Below are 19,166 nucleotides of genomic sequence, written 5' to 3'. Positions count from 1 at the left end.
CTTTGAAGGAATGAATGGAGTCTGCAGAACAATAGACCTCCAAACGATGGAGATGGAGGCAGGGAAGGTAAGAGGAGTCTTAGCCCACTGAAAGCTCCGACAAAACGCTACGGAGTGAAAAGAAGCAATAATAAGTCACTGACACATCCATAAAGGACGTATTTGAGCTTTTGGCGTTTTGTAGGCTGTGTGAGCGGACAGGGAGGAGAAGTGAGCCCGAGCTGAAGGCCATCAGTCTGGTCCACGATAATGACGGTTCCGCCACCGCCCAGTTGTCACCGGTTCTCCATCGCGGACCCTTTTAGCCTGGCTTTTACCCAGTTTATTACAAAAAAACCTCTTCGCGGTGTACGTTGTAAATGGAGAAAAAAATGCTCACGTATTGAGTATTAAAAAGGACTAGCCTATAGGCTAATTCAGAATCCCTGAGGTAATCTGAGGTAAAGTCTGCTAGCTCCACTCCACAGAAGCTACAACCAGTTGAAGGACAACAAGGAATACAATGTCAAGCCCTCAACTATATTTATCTACATATTTTTTTAAAAATTAAAAAATGAGATGAGAATACGTTCAATAAGCAGCAAGTTTATCCGTTATTAACGACATGGGACAATAAACGTAAAGCTACCAACTCCAACTGCCACGAAACGGCGGTTTCCACGGGAATACGCGCTGAGGGAATATGGAAAAACGCTCTGAATTTCTATAATAAAAGTCCCACTAAATATATTTCATTTAAATGTATAATGTTCAATTCTAACAACGTATAGCCACCTATAACCCAGATATATAAAGAGCTATAGAATTAATAACCGACATTAGTCATATTCCACAGTTCTTTTCTTTGCTGAGGCACAATACGGCGCTAGACAAACTCATTTGCATATTAATAGATTTTAGCAGTGTGAATCAGCCCAATGCATTCAAATCAAGACAAAAACCCGCCCTCTCCCTGGCTCTAATTCAGAGACATTATATTATTGTTCATTTATTAGGCTACAATATAACAGAAGCGACCTTGTTCAAAGAGGTGCAGTGCGTAGAATTTACATAATGGCTAATATTCAAATGTGAAAAGACATAAAAACCTTACCGAAGCTATAGAGCTTTTCCTTTTCCAGCAGCAGCTACGCCCAGTCAACTCGCTGTTATCCGCGCTCGCTTCCCTTTCAATACGGATTCTCCCTTTTTAAAAGAAAAAAAATCACCTACAGACTGAATAAAACGCCGAAGGTGTGCTGAAAGTTAAAGAGCGTGTGGATGTGTTCTAATGTCAGTCGTGTTTCAGACGGAGAAACTGATTAAAAGAGAGAGAGGAGACAGAGAGAGAAAGGGATGCACGTCTAACTGCGAAGAATGGGATCAACGCTTTTGGAGGAGGGCGCACACACGCACACGCGCCCTAAACCGGACTAAACCATCGCAGTCCAACACGTGGGGGGGAGGGTTCAGCACAGCGTGGCGCGAATGAGAACCAAAGCGGTGTCGGGTTTCTTCGGCGCGGCGAGCCAATCACGGCTCAAGACTAGATTTATTCAAATCGGGAGGTGATGTCATTTTCACCCCGCTTAGAAAGTTCCAAACCCTTCCCCAACCCTTATTTGTCCCCCTCTCCAGCCCTCCACCCCCCCCCCCCTCATGATGATGCAGGCTCCCGCCGTTTCTTTTGTGCATGGGGTGGTTTAGGAAAGACAATGAGTCCACATTTCAGATGATGCTTATGGTAATTTTCACACTAAGGCACTTGAATAACACATTGAAGTGCACAGAAAGAACAGGATGATGACATTTATCATGGTCCCACATCTAAACTGGCTCCCTATTCTCATATAGTGCACTACATATGTCATATACAAGTTTGACTTTTCACGAACAGTGTCCAGCAGGGGGACATGGAGCCTGTGGCTGAATCCCAGAAAGCATCTTGTGGATATTTAATGTGATATTTGACGCTGAATCTGTTAGTGACAGGTGAAATGCACTACATAGGGAACAGGGAGCTGTGTTTCTCTGGAGCCTAGATCAAGCTTTTTCTGTGGTGATGCTCGAGGGTGTTATATATGAGTCTTTGTCTTCTCTCTCTCTCTCTCTCTCTCTCTCTCTCTCTCTCTCTCTCTCTCTCTCTCTCTCTCTCTCCCCCCTCTCCTCCTCAGTCCTCCCTCCCTCTGTCTGTCTGTCTGTCTGCTGCTAGCGCCAGGCTTTTGCGCGGCTAAGAGTTGTCCTCCTCACTCTCAAATACAAAGGCTCCCATGTATGCACTGCTATTGTAACACAAAGGCTGAGAATGGCGCCTTCCCTCCAAAGTCTGCCCCGCTTGCTTGCCTCCTGTTGAACGCTCCTCATGGCCCCAGCACCACATCGGCATCTTTAACGCTCTGCTGCACCGTGCAGTCACTGGCTTTGCTCTTTTTTTTTTGCACAATCCTCTTATACAGACACTGGTCTTAGTAATGGACTCACGAACATAACCTACCTATTGAAGAGATCATAAATTACTCTGTAATTACCATTAAATACACACAGACCACTGCTGTTTACACCACTGCCTCTCTTTCGCCTTTTTTATAGTAAGTGACATTACATTATCAGCACTTCCTCCACCTGACCTGAGATTCATTGCTAAAGGAAGCTATTGGAGAGGTGCTGTAGCTTGTAAACAACAATGAACTGCTTGGAAAGCTCAACACACTTGGAGGAGAACTCTAACTATGTAGCAGTGTTAGGCTGGGTTTTCAAACTCCAACGTTGCTTAGCATGAAACCGAGTGATGGGGGAGAGGGAGGAGAAAGCGATGCCAGTCACGTGGGCTTGGACTCCTGGTCACGGATGACTGTGGCTTCACAGAGGGTACTTGGCCTTCAACTTCTCCTGATAAGCACAGGAATACACTGGAGTGCTCCTTTAAGGAAAATTAATTTGGTCCTAACCAATTATAAGTGATTATAACATTCCTACGATGAATAGACACTACCAGACACAACAAGCTTCTGAGCGTGCCCGCAACACACACCCTTAAGCCCACATGGGGCCTGGAATAGTGCTAGGAGTGGAACAACAAGCCATTCTTGAATCTGAGGAGGAGGTTCTATCATGTTCTATCTTAGGATGACGTTCTGTCGTAGCAGGTATAGCACAGATAAGAGACGAGGAGACGGCATTCCAAGACGAGGAGATGGCAATCACAGGAAAACAGAAATTACATTCAGAAGCAAACAGGAGTAAATAGGAATATAAAACAAAAATAGAACTGAGAAAAAACACCAAACTCTGTTACTGTCCGGCTAATCAGCCATAACATGACCACCTTGTTGTTTCAACACTCGCTGTCCATTCTCTCAGCTCCGCAGACCATACTGGTTTACTTTGTAGTTACAACAACAGACTTTCGTCAGTGCGGCATTGACACTGACATGGTTGTGGTCAGTTAGTGTTTGTTGTACATGGATCAGACACAGCACACCTGCTGCATTTATAAATACAGGGCTAACTATGAAGAGCAACAGATGCACTACATGCTGTAGTCTACAGAGGTAGGTTGTAATCTGCTGAAACCCACGCAGACACGGGGAGAACACACCACACTCCTCACAGACAGTCACCCGGAGAAAACCCACGTAGACACAGGGAGAACACACCACACTCCTCACAGACAGTCACCCGGAGAAAACCCACGCAGACACAGGGAGAACACACCACACTCCTCACAGACAGTCACCCGGAGAAAACCCACGCAGACACAGGGAGAACACACCACACTCCTCACAGACAGTCACCCGGAGGAAACCCACGCAGGCACAGGGAGAACACACCACACTCCTCACAGACAGTCACCCGGAGGAAACCCACGCAGACACAGGGAGAACACACCACACTCCTCACAGACAGTCACCCGGAGGAAACCCACGCAGACACAGGGAGAACACACCACACTCCTCACAGACACTCACCCGGAGGAAACCCACGCAGACACAGGGAGAACACACCACACTCCTCACAGACAGTCACCCGGAGCGGGACTCAAACCCACAACCTCCAGGTCCCTGGAGCTGTGTGACTGCAACGCTACCTGCTGCGCCACCGTGCCGCCCTCCAGAGGAGCCCATTTTGTTTAATGATTATTTTTCATGGCAGTTCTAAAAGCTGTGCTTGTTTAATCAGAGTGGAAGTGGAACCGTGGTGCACCTTTAAGAAGCTGAATTCATTAATACCAAGCTGTGTCGACAAACTTGAACATTTAACCAAAAATATCAAAAAGCTGTATTTTGCTTTACAACAGCAGCAGTGTTAAACTTTATGATCCTCTAGAGAATGGAGCATTCTGTTTGCAGCTGTATAACTCTCTGTCTGACGGCATCTTCCTCCTCCTCCTCCTTTGCTCACATTCTATTCTTCTAGCATCACATACTATCATTATCTCATCAGCAGCACAACAGAGGGCAGAGAGGGACATAAAAACACACTTCTGCATCATGACGCAATGATTCTGGAACGTTAGAATCAACAAAGCTTGCTTAGAAAAACATTGCTGCGCTCAAGTCCTCCATTTCTTTCCCATCAAAATAGTCACTAAGTACAAATAAGCTTATTAAATACAGTAAATTATGTAAACTGAACAAATATGACACAGAGATTTCAACCGTTAAATATATATATCGTTTCCACGTCTCCAAAGTTCAGTCTTAGAAGTTGGTTGCATTTTCAGGTTTTCAAATATTTCCAAATAAATTGAGTTGTGCCTCCACATCCTTACAGCCCTTTCACTGCTGTCTTCTCACAGTGAAGGATCACTCATATGCATTTAATGGTCTCCTAAAAATTGTAAACAAACTGTTGTGAGGTCAGATATTGACACCCTTTGGTGGCTCAGGGGCAAACGCACTATGCACTGGAGGTCCAGTCTGGTCCGGTCCATCAGGCTGCACAAAAGGAGGAAGTGTTGAGGTCCGAGTGGAGTGGACTATTAGGGACAGGAAGGGGCAGGGCCTGCCGCTCACTTCCCCTGACCATTACAGACCATTAGAGTGTGTGTGCTTTAGCCCCAAGTCTCCCTCTGCAGCTGGGCAACATGACACAAAAGCACTGGCACCTGGTCAAAAACACACTCACACATCTACACACACATTCACACAGACTCTTTCTGTAGCCTCACATGCGCAGTGCCAAGCCCCACCTAGACCCTCACACGGCTTCCAAGGTGTAATACACGTGCAATGCACTATTGTACACTGTCTAACACAGAAAGGTTTCAGATATCACAGATTGACACCTGTGGAACACACATGCACACACACACACACATGGTCTTGCAGTCACAAGCTAAACACCAGCAGGACTCAAGGTCCCCAGGCCTCCATTGAACAAACACTCACGTAGAACTTGTGCAAAAGTTTTAGCACCGTGGTGAGATCACATGATTTTCTTCATGCATTGCTACTACACATTTTAATATCTGTTAATGTGGTATATGTAAATAACTTAAATAAAAATGTTTCCATAGTAACAGCAGACAACTTTTGCATTCAGTTGGCCATGGACACACCAGCGCACTGACACACACACACACACACCCCTGGTTACACTTCTCTCAGCCAAACATACAGAGGAACTGGGTGTGTGTATATGTGTGTGAGTGGAAGCATGTTGGCGGCAGGAGGCACACCCAATGTGGTACACACACACACACACACACACACATTCCCTCCAGTCAGAAAACAAAGTGTTGGTTGTTGGTTGACTGTAGCGGACAGCACTGGTGGCCTCCATGCATCAGATTAGCGTCTGATCCCCTTCTTGGGTAAACACTCCAAATCACACAAATAAGAGTCAAAAAGTCCTATCATTATATCGTCCTACTGTTACATGAGATGCTCTGGATGAGGTAAACAGAGAGTAACAGCCTCACAGGTGATATATGCCCAGATAACATTCCTTCTACAATTAAGGCTATTAACAGGGCATTTGTCTTCGTATGCGGCGCTTACAGCCTCTACACTTCTATGGCTTTATCCTAGATATTGCTGTGAGCATTCAATTCTATTTAGGCAGTAGTGAGGCCAGCTGCTCATTTTGGATGCAGGGATTCCCCCCCACTCCCCCCACTCCTCTAGCTGACATTGGGCATTGGGAATTTAACACGGTGTGTGGCTGCTTCCGAGTGACAGAGTAAAGAAAAAGTATTTTAAGTAGCAACAAGATGGAATAGCTGTGATATAGACACTGCTCAATAAATTTAAGCCCCGGTTATGGGCTGGAGATTTGATCTCCTCTGAGATTTGTGTAGCCCCTGTTTGGCCCCAGGGCAGGGCATTCAGGCCATAGTTGCCCCAGGGGGAACAGCTCTGGGCTGTCGACATCCTGAGCTGACTTCAGAATAAATATGAATCTTAATTACTTCATCGCTGATTTTCCTATAAATGCCTGACAGATTAATAGGCACTGTTTAAGGTTTCTAATGTTTGACTCATGTTCACAGCCTAAAGCAGTGTAAGATTCTAAATTATTAATGTGAAGTATATATTTCTTTGCAGACATTAAAACACATGAATAAAGCCGTATAAATTAAGGAATCAAATATATTAAAATGGGGCGGCACGGTGGCGCAGCAGGGGCCTGGAGGTTGTGGGTTCGATTCCCGCTCTGGGTGACTGTCTGTGAGGAGTGTGGTGTGTTCTCCCTGTGTCCACGTGGGTTTCCTCCGGGTGACTGTCTGTGAGGAGTGTGGTGTGTTTTCTCTGTGTTTGCGTGGGTTTCCTCCGGGTGACTGTCTGTGAGGAGTGTGGTGTGTTCTCCCTGTGTCTGCGTGGGTTTCCTCCGGGTGACTGTCTGTGAGGAGTGTGGTGTGTTCTCTCTGTGTCTGCGTGGGTTTCCTCCGGGTGACTGTCTGTGACGAGTGTGGTGTGTTCTCCCTGTGTCTGCGTGGGTTTCCTTCGGGTGACTGTCTGTGAGGAGTGTGGTGTTTTCTCCCTGTGTCTGCGTGGGTTTCCTTCGGGTGACTGTCTGTGAGGAGTGTGGTGTGTTCTCCCTGTGTCTGCGTGGGTTTCCTCCGGGTGACTGTCTGTGAGGAGTGTGGTGTGTTCTCTCTGTGTTTGCGTGGGTTTCCTCCGGGTGACTGTCTGTGACGAGTGTGGTGTGTTCTCCCTGTGTCTGTGTGGGTTTCCTTCGGGTGACTGTCTGTGAGGAGTGTGGTGTGTTCTCCCTGTGTCTGCGTGGGTTTCCTCCGGGTGACTGTCTGTGAGGAGTGTGGTGTGTTCTCCCTGTGTCTGCGTGGGTTTCCTCCGGGTGACTGTCAGTGACGAGTGTGGTGTGTTCTCCCTGTGTCTGCATGGGTTTCCTCCGGGTGACTGTCTGTGACGAGTGTGGTGTGTTCTCCCTGTGTCTGCGTGGGTTTCCTCCCACAGTCCAAAAACACACGTTGGTAGGTGGATTGGCGACTCAAAAGTGTCGGTAGGTGTGTGTCTGTGTTGCCCTGTGAAGGACTGGCGCCCCCTCCAGGGTGTATTCCCGCCTTGCGCCCAATTATTCCAGGCTCTGGCTCTGGACCCACTGTGAATTGGATATGCGGTTACAGATAATGAATGATTATATTAAAATGTACTCATCCTGCTTTTATTCTAATGAAGGGCAATGGAGAAGCCCCCCTTTTTACTGCAGTAACAGCTCCTACTGTTCAACACTATTAGAACCTTTCTGTGAAGGTTTAATTGCACTCAGCCATGGGGTACTGATGTTACAAGATTAGTGCTGGATATAGCACTGAAGAGCACACTCCGGAGAACACAGATCCAATGCTTGGCTTTACTTACACTCCTCTAGCAAACATTTGGCATTGGGTGTAGTGACCTAAGGCTTATATGAGGCAGAGATAAAACATACATTTTTATTGGTCAATGCCTTACTATGGAGATGACTTCACATCATTATTTACATGACTAACATACTGTTGAAGAAGAGTTGGTCCTAGATCAGCAGCAGGTCTTTCAGATATCTGACAGCTTTAGACTAATACAGTCAGAGCTTGTCATTCCCATTTCCCAAACCCTGGAGAAAAGAGCTCAGCTTGAAGGCCTCTTGCACAGCTCAGCTCCTCCCAAAGCTTAACGCTAGCTAAGCTTGCTTTTTTTTTTTCCCAGAGAGAAGGTCTAAAATACTGTAAAATAAATAGATAAATAAATAACAGGCCTTGGATTAAATATTCAAGCTGAAGATGACAGACTGGCAGGTAAGGAGGAATATTAAATCAGAATATGGAGCCCAGCTTCCTGAATCTGCAGTGGCAGTAGGGTTAGCTTCTCCCCTGAGGCCAGACTCAATCTAATACACACTCCACTCTATGGGGTCATACGCTAAGAGCTTCCTGTGTCCTGTCTCCATTGTTTAGTGAATTATTTATGCCACTGTAAAGAGTATTGGACACACTGTTGTCTGTCCAGAACATTAAATCCAGAGCTGCATCAATCTGGAGAATGTAGTCCAAATACTTAAAAAAAAAATTAAATAAAAAATAGAAGCCTTTATAACCCTCTTGTCAACACATGCTTTGGCCACGGTGGCATTAAACTCATGTGCAACTGCTTCAGAGCCACCCATTTCATTTCATAATTGTCTAGGATGTAATACAAACTATGCAGGCAAAACTGAACATGTCCACTACCAGCTGTTTATTATAAATGCTCTGTTCACTGAGCACATTTTCGCAGTCCTCTATACTGTGTATTTATTTAGGTTTTATTGCCGTAGCTAATGCTGCTGCTGTTCACTGCGCCCTCTGGTGTTCAGAGTGAGCGTTACACAGCTTCTGCAGTGTCCAAATAAGGACTGATCCATTCAATTGGTGCCTTTCTCTCCAGACAATGAGGCAGCGCACATATAAAGCACATCAGCAATTAAAGCTGCGTCCAAATGACTTCCTAAGCAGCAGTGTTGTGTTTAACCACCTCTCTATGGTCCCTGCAATAGGGAATAAGGGTGAAATCCAAGGCCAAAACAACGGAATTTGACAAAGAAAACCAAGCCTTTGTTAATGTATCCACCAAGAGGCAAAAAGACAGTGACTCAGCAAACTGTCTCACCACAAAGAAACAGGATTCATCATTAGGTTGACATTTTATTTACAGTTTTGAAGACAAGGCAAACTACAGCACGTAAAACAGCGACAGGATAAAGGAACAAAGCAAACGAGCAACGATATAAAATAAAAGTCCTAGAGTTTGTTAGCTAACACTGTTAGCCGTTAGCCAGTAATGAACGTGTTCCCTGAGTGACAGGATTTCCCCCCCTCAGAACATAAAATGAACTATTTTTATATTAAGGGTGTTTGTTGTTGAAATTTCAAATCTATAATCCTTTTTGAAATTGAAGTATAAGTGAGCACTTAGTGTGGTTATGGACAAAAAATGTGCTCCATAAATAAAATTGCTAATATTATAAAATATATACAATAGTAATTAAGCTGGACAAAAGCCTAATTTTTGAGCTGTTCATATTATGTCAAAAATCTATTACACATTTACATATATCCATCGATTCAGTCAACAGCAGTTCAGCTCGCCCCACTCAGAAAGTTATAAGGTGTGTTTTGGCCTTGCTCTTTAGAGGGCAGCTCGTTAGAATGGCGGCCATTTTAATATCTTTATGTATTATTGACATGGTCTTAAAGATTTTGTTAAATGGTCACAAAACATAATTAAGTACCACGTTTTTTTTATGTATAAACACAACTGGACCTATAAAAGCTCCTTTAACATGACAATATAAATAAGAATTTTCAAATAAACATGATAATTAGAGAAATAAAACACTTTAAAGAGGTAAATGCAGAATACATTTACATTGTACAGTTGTTTTCCAATTATATCAAATTCTTATTACCATTAACATAAAGTGTCACAACGGTTACATATTTCTTGTTCAGAGAATAAAAAAAAATAAATAAAAAAAAACTTGTAAAATAAGTTAAACATGTAATTTAAGCACAGGCCCAAACTTTTGCCTTTGACTGTACAGTTGAAGAGTTGTGGTTGTTTTGGGTAGGTGTCAGTTGTCAACCACCCATGTCGGTTTTTTATTTTCAGCCTCACCAGCTACATTCCCTTCTCTTTTATCTCCCTTCATCTCTGCGCAGATACAGACAGACCGTTCCCTCCCAAAGCTCCAAACATTTCATCACTCTGCCTTCCCCCTGCAGAAAGACCTTGCCAAATTTGTAGCAGAATTTATGCTTCAAAGTATTAACAGAAGAGAGAGTGAAAGACAGAAAATACAATACCTTTGTTTCACTTCTCAAGACGGTGAGATGTAGCATGCTGTATCCTGACAAACTCACAGTTGCTGTGTACTGACAAGGATTGTGATTCCAACGTATGACAGATATGCACTCTATTGTTTTTGTATTGGGGGAGTTGTCTGTGTTTGTGTTTGTTTAGTCATGCCCACATCTCTCCTTTATCACACAACTAACACATCAGCTCAACACACCGGGAGGAGAACACTACCTGGCAATCCAGATAGGTTGAAATAACAGACATTTGTGTTGGCTAGCATCTGGCTAAGTGATGGGAAAGAGGAAAGACCCCAGACCCCAGCGAAAGAGGAAAGACCCCAGAAACTGCATCCTTTGCTCGAGCAAACGTGATTCAACTTCATAAATGGTTTGATGTGTTAAACCAGTGCATGTTCAAGCAGAGGAAAACGATGAATCCTGCTGCCCTACAGCACTGGCACAGAAAACCACTCCTTTATAGAGCGCTGTCATATCGTAAATCTCTGTTTATAGGCTTTTTCAATTAAAACTCAGCACGTTACAGGTACCGAGCCAAACTCGTGAATAATGCACAACAAATCTTTAAGGCATGAAAGTACAGAAGCTGTAATATTGACTTGGTGCTAAGGGCAAAATCCTCAAAAGAGCAAGATAACACCTCCGGCTAGGGCACCCCTTCTACAAAAGCCCCTTTTGTCCTTTTATACTGGAGTTCTGGGTGAGAGAGCAGAAGCAAAACACAAGACACAAGGCAGACACCAGCAGCTAAACTGTGCTGCAGCTAATAAACCTACACTCGTCACTAGGGATGGATTATATGCACAACAAACCGCATAGTGGATATATTGTTGTAAACAACGATAGCAGTTCGCCCGGTAATAGATTCAAATGGATTAATTAAAGACATTAGATACGACTGGCTTTATTTTGTAGGCCATAATTCTTTTGTAATTGTACTACGTTATTTTGTGTGTATAAAATAGTTGTCATATATTTTGCGGACCATAATACAATAGAAAATCTGCCACAGCCTTAATTCTTCCCTAATTCTAAACCTGCTCACTTGATTAAAACAGATAGCCAGGTCTATTTGGAAATACTTCAGCTTGATACATGGTAACTTTTCCCACAATATTCTCCAGCCCTGAGACCAACTAATTGTTTTCTGATCTTATTCTCTTTATCTCCCCTTTCTCCTTCTCCAGACACCCCCCACCCTTACGTCTGTCTCTCCCTCTCTCTCTCTGTCTCTCTCTCTCTCTCTGTCTCTCTCTCTCTCTCTCTCTGCAGGGACAGTGTGGATGAAAGGCCAGCATGGTCAGAAAAGAAGCTCCAACTGCTCCAACTCCATTAAAAACACAAGGTCAGCTCCCTGGACACCACAAGAGCTCACATAAATATTGATGCTTCACTAAAGCTGCAGGCTACACCACTCCTTCACACACACACACACACACAGTTTGAGGATGAAAGACAAGAAGCAACAGCGCGAAAAGAAAGACATGAAGAAGGCTACTGGAGATTTGTGTGTGATATTTAGGACTGAAAGGAACTTAAAGGGCACATACCAGTTAAAACCAAACTGTCCTCACATTTAAGAGACAACTTTTAAAACAATCTCACCTCTCATTATTAAATAATAACGCCTACAAGGGCTTTACTTCAGTTTCAAAGCCATGTCCATGTGCTTTCCACGTTAAAAAACAAACTTAATATATAAAACATTGAGATATTTCCTATGACACGATGCTTTGTATGATTCAAACTAGCACTAGACAATAACTGGAGTAGCGTGTTCACTGGTCAGCAGTCTCGTGTGCTGATTTTAAATAGTTGTTATGCAGAATATTTGGATGCAGACATACGTGCATTAGAGGAAGGTATTCGTCTACTTTTCCATAACGTCTCAGATTGGGATTGAGTTCATTTTACTGAATCATTAACATGTTTCCAAGCTTCAAAATAGAGTAAATATTAATTGCAAGACGGCCTTTTAAACAGACAATAGTTATGATTCCCAACCCTGTGGTAAACTAAAATAAAGCAGTAAAAAACTAATAAAAACATGGGCCTTTTAAGTTGGGAATGTGTACGTGTGCTTTGAGGAACAGAGCTTCTGAGTGTTTGCTCTTATTTATAGGCTGCACGGCTCAGACATTCCAGAGTTTGCCGTCTAAATAAGTCTATTGATATTTACAGTACTGTAAAGTAGTTAATTGTCAGACATTTTGTGTGACTTCTTCATTTATAAACAAACAAACAAACAAACAAATGCAAATATATCTAAAAAGTATGTGCAAATGGTGCTCAGCACATTCCCTTTATAAATAAATAGTAATTAAAAGACCACAAGTAAAGAGAACATCATTACTGTCACTGCCACTAGAGGGCGCAGCATGATAAACATTTACATGAACTCAAACTGAATGACTCTGCTTTACACAACTACAAACACAAGTGGGACTGTCTCACATACACAATCCATACTCTCTCGCTTTGTCCTCTCAGCAGCAGCAGAAAGAGCAGGACGTATTCTCTGGACTGTGGAACTTTCCTGAACAGGGCGTGTCTGTGCACTGTGCTATGAACTGATGAAGTTCGGACACATGCACCGGCTCATGGGCTTGTTGCTGTGGAGAAACACACCAAAACACATTCACATGTTTATGTTTACAGCTTGTTATATTGGGAATTCACATGTACATTTAATATAATGTTATACATTGAATGATCACTAGGAGTGTGGTGTGTTCTCTCTGTGTCCGCGTGGGTTTCCTCCGGGTGAGTGTCTGTGAGGAGTGTGGTGTGTTCTCGCTGTGTCCGCGTGGGTTTCCTCCGGGTGAGTGTCTGTGAGGAGTGTGGTGTGTTCTCCCTGTGTCTGCGTGGGTTTCCTCCGGGTGACTGTCTGTGAGGAGTGTGGTGTGTTCTCTCTGTGTCTGCGTGGGTTTCCTCCAGGTGACTGTCTGTGAGGAGTGTGGTGTGTTCTCTCTGTGTCTGCGTGGGTTTCCTCCGGGTGACTGTCTGTGAGGAGTGTGGTGTGTTCTCTCTGTGTCTGCGTGGGTTTCCTCCGGGTGACTGTCTGTGAGGAGTGTGGTGTGTTCTCTCTGTGTCTGCGTGGGTTTCCTCCGGGTGACTGTCTGTGAGGAGTGTGGTGTGTTCTCCCTGTGTCCGTGTGGGTTTCCTCCGGGGGCTCCTGTTTCCTCCCACAGTCCAAAAACACACGTTGGTAGGTGGATTGGCGACTTAAAAGTGTCCATAGGTGTGAGTGTGTGAGTGAATGTGTGTCCGTGTTGCCGTGTGAAGGACTGGCGCCCCCTCCAGGGTGTATTCCCGCCTTGCGCCCAATGACTCCAGGTAGGCTCTGGATATATATATATATCCAAATGCATACATGTTGTAATGTCATCTATATATTAACTTATTGAGAGTAGTTGATATGTAATAACAATATAATTTGATATTAGTAATAAATAATATTGATGAGTATCAGTATCAAACACTATCTGTAAAAAATTACTAGACTGTAGACGGAATCAGAACCAATCCTGTAACAAATTTATTCTGAACTAACACACACTCTAAACCATTGTCCGCTGTGTTTTCTTCCTATGTGCTAGTAGTGTTTATAGCCTACTTCTAGACCTTTAGAACACAGCCTCAGTCTTTTTTCTGATCAGTTCACTCACCACACACTTGACTGTGTCACCGTCTCCAGCTCCGTTCACGTCACTGGAAAGAGCACCTTAATTTTTCTCTGCCTTCTCAAATTTAGGACATCTTTGTTGAATGAACATAACTATACACACACACACACACCCAAATGCAATTAATGGTTTCATAAAATTGCATCATCTGTCCTTGCTACACTCCCCGTGACTAATAGTCGACTCTCCCAGTGGCGATGTCAGAACAAATCAACATACTTATTCTCGTCTCAGGGCTCTTCATTCTTTCCCCTCCCAACCTTCTCTCTCACTCACTTTCACTCTGCATTCCCTGCTCTCTCACTCTCACACATTTTCTATTCTTCCCTCTCTGTCCAACTCTCTCTCTCTCTCTCTCTCTCTGTGACTCACAGTGATGGTGTCATACGCTCCAGTGATGAGGGCGATGAACAGCGACAGCACCATGTAGATGAAAAGAGAGATGAACGTGTAGAGGTAGAGTTGACTGAAGAGCCACACCAGTGTCCCACTGCGCTCCACCTCTGAGAACGTGGCAAACATATCGTCTCCGTTTATCAGAGAGAACAGACACTCTGACACCGTCGAAAGGGAACGGAACTAAGACACAGAGATAAAAAGATACAGAAAAAAAGAGTGAGGTGGCACGTAATTTGAAATGTTTTGAAACAAGATCGAGCTACAGAACAGCACCATCATATCTGTGGGTATTGCAACATAATTAGGCGGATCAACACACACAAGAGAAGCGTGCACTGCCCTGAGATACGAGATATACTGTGTATATTTGGTGTGAGTTACTTTAGCCTGGTAGGGTCCCAGTGTGAACTGAATGAGAATCTTTCTGTGTGTCCTTTTAGCTTGGTACGGTTGCAGTAAAAAGAGACTGTATCTTTGGGGTGTTTTACTTTAGCATGGTAGGGTCCCAGTACGATCCAGCCACAGAAGACATAGCCCATGTAGATGGCGGCAGCACAGCAGCAGAAGCGGATCACATTAGGGAATGCAGCTCTCAGAGTGACTATCAGAATCTGTACAAAGAAAAGACATGAAATAGAAATGTCTATCATTCCCAAACTGCATGCTTGGTAGTTAAAGTTGCTCGAGTTCAGCTCTGTTTATTCAGTTTCACCTCTTTTAAGCACCTGAACCGCAAGCCTTCGTTTTGAGTAATAACTCAACAGTAGTTTTAACAGTATTTTTCTGCTAGTATTGAAAAATTGTTTGCATAAAAAGTCCAGATACATCCATTCCATCCATTATCTGTAAGCGCTTATCCAATTCAGGGTCGCGGTGGGTCCAGAGCCTACCTGGAATCATTTAGAGCAAGGCGGGAATACACCCTGGAGGGGGCGCCAGTCCGTCACAGGGCAACACACACACTCAAACCTACAGAGGCTTTTGAGTCGCCAATCCACCTACAAACGTGTGTTTTTGGACTGTGGGAGGTAACCGGAGCACCCGGAGGAAACCCACGCGGACACAGGGAGAACACACCACACTCCTCACAGACAGTCACCCGGAGGAAACCCACGCGGACACAGGGAGAACACACCACACTCCTCACAGACAGTCACCCTAAGGAAACCCACACAGACACAGGGAGAACACACCACACTCCTCACAGACAGTCACCTGGAGGATCATATCTCTAGACTTCTAAAACTACAATACCATTGGAACTATTCTTATTATTCATTATCCATACGTCCTTCATTTGAAACTCACATTGTACTTCTGGAAGAAGGTGAGGTAGCGGATGACTCCCACCCACACTAGCAGAGTGGAGGTGCCCATCAGAATCCCACACACGTCATAGGACGAAAGGTTCTGCAAAAAGACAAAAGCCACCAATCAGAGAAGACAATTTTACATCTGTCAAACTCTAACCATGGAGCAAAACACCCATGAGAAATGTTTTTATTCAGCGTTTTCAGTACTGGTTTGATCTGATCATAATTTAGTGAATCATATCACATTACAACACTTTTAGTGGTAATGAGGAAGCAGGCTCAGAGAGGACTTCATTAAATCAGCAAAATCTAAACGCTAAATAGAAGTAAGAGGTGTCAAACACAGAGGAAGACCATAACGTCCTGCGTTGTGTTGCCAGTCTTGAGCAGCGACTACAAGCCACAATACACCTTCTGGTAAAGCATCAGTGGCCAAAGGGAAAAGCAGAGGCACTTCATGCATTGGGAAAGCATTTTGTAAAATGTGCTGCACTCTAACCTTGGTCTCGATGCCAATCTTGATGAAAGAAGCGATGATGGTGAGCACATCGCTGATGATGAGGAGTAAATACCAGCCGTTAATGAACTCCAAGCGGTCTGCCCAACAAACCTGACGATCCAGAGACTGCTTAAAGAACCTCACAAACTCCTACACACACACACACACACACACAACCACACACACACACACACACACACACAACATAAACAGTTTAAATGTCAGTCTAAATACGTCATTAGCTCTATATAACAAATAAACACATAGGGAAGAGCATTCTTTCATTCTCTAGCCTTCATTTAATCCATTACAACATAAATACATTCCTAAACCCATCCATTGCTGTGTGACTACATAAACGTGCAGCCTTTAATTATGTTTATGTGCAGCACATTGGAGCAGTGCCTCTCCTTTCTTTCCCTCTTTTATACTACTGTCACCCCCTCAGTCCCTCCCTCCCTTTCTCAGTGTCATACGTATTGCAGAGCGATTCCTCTGAGTATGGAGCGTCCACAGAGGGCCAGAGAGAGACCGCACACTATAGCCACCAACACATCAAATGCCACCCGCATGTGGTTCTCCTCTGAGAAAGAGAGAGAGAGAGAGAGAGAGAGAGATAATGATAAAAAGAAAGAGAGAGATAAAGAGAGAGCGAGAGAGGTATAAAGAGAGAGAGAAAGAGAGAGAGAGAATGATAAAAAGAAAGAGAGAGATAAAGAGAGAGCGAGAGAGGTATAAAGAGAGAGAGAAAGAGAGAGAGAGAATGATAAAAAGAAAGAGAGAGATAAAGAGAGAGCGAGAGAGGTATAAAGAGAGAGAGAAAGAGAGAGAGAGAATGATAAAAAGAAAGAGAGCGATAAAGAGAGAGCGAGAGAGACAGAGAGAGAGAGATAAAGAGAGAGAAAGAGAGAGAGATAAAGAGAGAGAGAGAGAAAGAGAAAGAGAGAGAGAGAATGATAAAAAGAAAGAGAGAGATAAAGAGAGAGCGAGAGAGACAGAGAGAGAGAGATAAAGAGAGAGAAAGAGAGAGAGAGAGATAAAGAGAGAGCGAGAGAGACAGAGAGAGAGATAAAGAGACAGAGAGAGAGAGAGATAAAGAGAGAGAGATAAAGTGAGAGAAAGAGAGAGAGAGATAATGATAAAAAGAAAGGGAGATAAAGAGAGAGCGAGAGAGACAGAGAGAGAGGTATAAAGAGAGAGAGAGAGATAAAGAGAGAAAAAGAGAGAGAGATAAAGAGAGAAAGAGAGAGAGAGAGAGAGAGAGATAAAGTGAGAGAAAGAGAGAGAGAGATAATGATAAAAAGAAAGAGAGAGATAAAGAGGGCACGAGAGAGACAGAGAGAGATAAAGAGAGAGAAAGAGAGAGAGATAAAGAGAAAGAGATAAAGTGAGAGAAAGAGAGACAGAGAGAGAGATAGAGAGAAAGAGAGAGAGAGATAAAGAGAGAGAGAGAGAGAGAAAGAGAGAGAGAGATAAAGTGAGAGAAAGAGAGAGATAAAGAGAGAGCAAGAGAGACAGAGAGAGAGAGAGATAAAGAGAGAAAGAGAGAGATAAAGAGAGAAAGAGAGAGAGAGATAAAGTGAGATAAAGAGAGAGAAAGAGAGAGAGAGATAAAGTGAGATAAAGAGAGAGAAAGAGAGAGAGAGATAAAGAGAGAGAGAGAAAGAACACAAATTAGCTGTATCCGATTACATCTAATTGAAATGATCTATTTCTCAACATTTAGTCTAACTACAATGAAAAGTAGAATACACTATTGCCTGAGGCTTCTTTTGGTGCTGTTTGTACGATGGAAGAGTTATGACATGTTTGTGTTTTTTAATTTCTGAAATGTGAAAGTTTTATTGTCAGTCTGCGAGTCTGTGTATCCATCAAGCTTGTCAGGGAATGTTAACTCACTGTGTCCGGACACGTTTGGGTCCCTGCATTCTCTAATAAGGGCCTGGTTATGAAGACTGATCTTCATTTTCCCACTGTGGGCTCTGTTATCAAAGAGGATCTGAGAACACACACAAAGAAGAGAAAGAACAGGTTCTTTTTTCACTTGAGAACTGTTTTGTACAGAATTAGTGTGGCAAACCCCACAGAGATCAGGCCAGCAGGTGTGTGGGCTATAAACACAATCAGGAAGTGACCACTGCAGCACCATGAAAGTACAACACACTCTGCAGCTGAATGCAGTGTTAGACTCACTTCACTTCTTCTGTTGTATGTAACGGCTTGGTGACTGCAGGATCAGGACTTACAGAAACAGAGAAGGTGTAGCAGTCAGGAATCTCGTTGTTGATGATGCTCTGGATATTGATGGCTTTTAACTTGAATTCGATGGTCACATTTATGAGCCTAGTGCAACAGAAAGCGGAAGACAGGAAGGAATGAGGAAAAGAAAGAGGCAGATGTATTTACACAACACTGTCTGGTGTGTGTTTGTGTGTTTCCTACTTGCAGCAATACAACAACATGCATTGATTTATTTTCACTACAAATTAAAGCAGAATTATTAATTCATTCATTCATTATCTGTAACCCTTATCCAGTTCAGGGTCGCGGTGGGTCCAGAGCCTACCTGGAATCATTGGGCACAAGGCGGGAATACACCCTGGAGGGGGCGCCAGTCCTTCACAGTGCAACACACACACATTCACTCACACACTCACACCTATGGACACTTTTGAGTCGCCAATTCACCTACCAACTGTGGGAAGAAACCTACGCAGACACAGAGAGAACACACCACACTCCTCACAGACAGTCACCTGGAGGAAACCCACGCAGACACAGAGAGAAGACACCACACTCCTCACAGACTGTCACCTGGAGGAAACCTACGCAGACACAGGGAGAACACACCACACTCCTCACAGACAGTCACCCGGAGGAAACCCACACGGACACAGGGAGAACACACCACACTCCTCACAGACAGTCACCCGGAGGAAACCCACGCAGACACAGGGAGAACATACCACACTCCTCACAGACAGTCACCTGGA

At 43.8% G+C, this 19,166-nt stretch overlaps 2 protein-coding genes across 5 annotated transcripts in view; both read right to left on the bottom strand.

The window, feature by feature from the left end:
* Nucleotides 1-1,348, bottom strand: part of prr36b (proline rich 36b) — a 36,160-nt gene extending 34,812 nt beyond the window's left edge. The window contains exon 1 of the mRNA XM_066674305.1: nt 1,094-1,348. The gene's annotated coding sequence lies outside the window, so the exon portion shown is untranslated. The remainder of the gene's footprint in view (nt 1-1,093) is intronic.
* Nucleotides 1,349-9,099: 7,751 nt separating this feature from the next.
* The window catches only part of mcoln1b (mucolipin TRP cation channel 1b), a 15,655-nt gene continuing 5,588 nt past the window's right edge, over nt 9,100-19,166 (bottom strand). For all 4 annotated transcript variants that reach the window (XM_066674528.1, XM_066674527.1, XM_066674530.1 and 1 more), the window contains exons 6-13: nt 18,420-18,516; nt 18,073-18,172; nt 16,650-16,756; nt 16,174-16,323; nt 15,670-15,771; nt 14,850-14,972; nt 14,335-14,541; nt 9,100-12,888 (exon numbers count right to left, since the gene is read on the bottom strand). In XM_066674528.1, coding sequence (XP_066530625.1) covers nt 12,763-12,888; nt 14,335-14,541; nt 14,850-14,972; nt 15,670-15,771; nt 16,174-16,323; nt 16,650-16,756; nt 18,073-18,172; nt 18,420-18,516 — 1,012 coding nt within the window. In that variant the 3' untranslated portion in view covers nt 9,100-12,762. The remainder of the gene's footprint in view (nt 12,889-14,334; nt 14,542-14,849; nt 14,973-15,669; nt 15,772-16,173; nt 16,324-16,649; nt 16,757-18,072; nt 18,173-18,419; nt 18,517-19,166) is intronic.

The sequence above is a fragment of the Hoplias malabaricus genome, chromosome 6 (assembly GCF_029633855.1).
Source record: "Hoplias malabaricus isolate fHopMal1 chromosome 6, fHopMal1.hap1, whole genome shotgun sequence".
Lineage (NCBI taxonomy): Eukaryota > Metazoa > Chordata > Actinopteri > Characiformes > Erythrinidae > Hoplias > Hoplias malabaricus.
The sequence above is the reverse complement of the archived record's forward strand: the minus strand, read 5'-3'. Positions and strand labels throughout refer to the sequence as shown.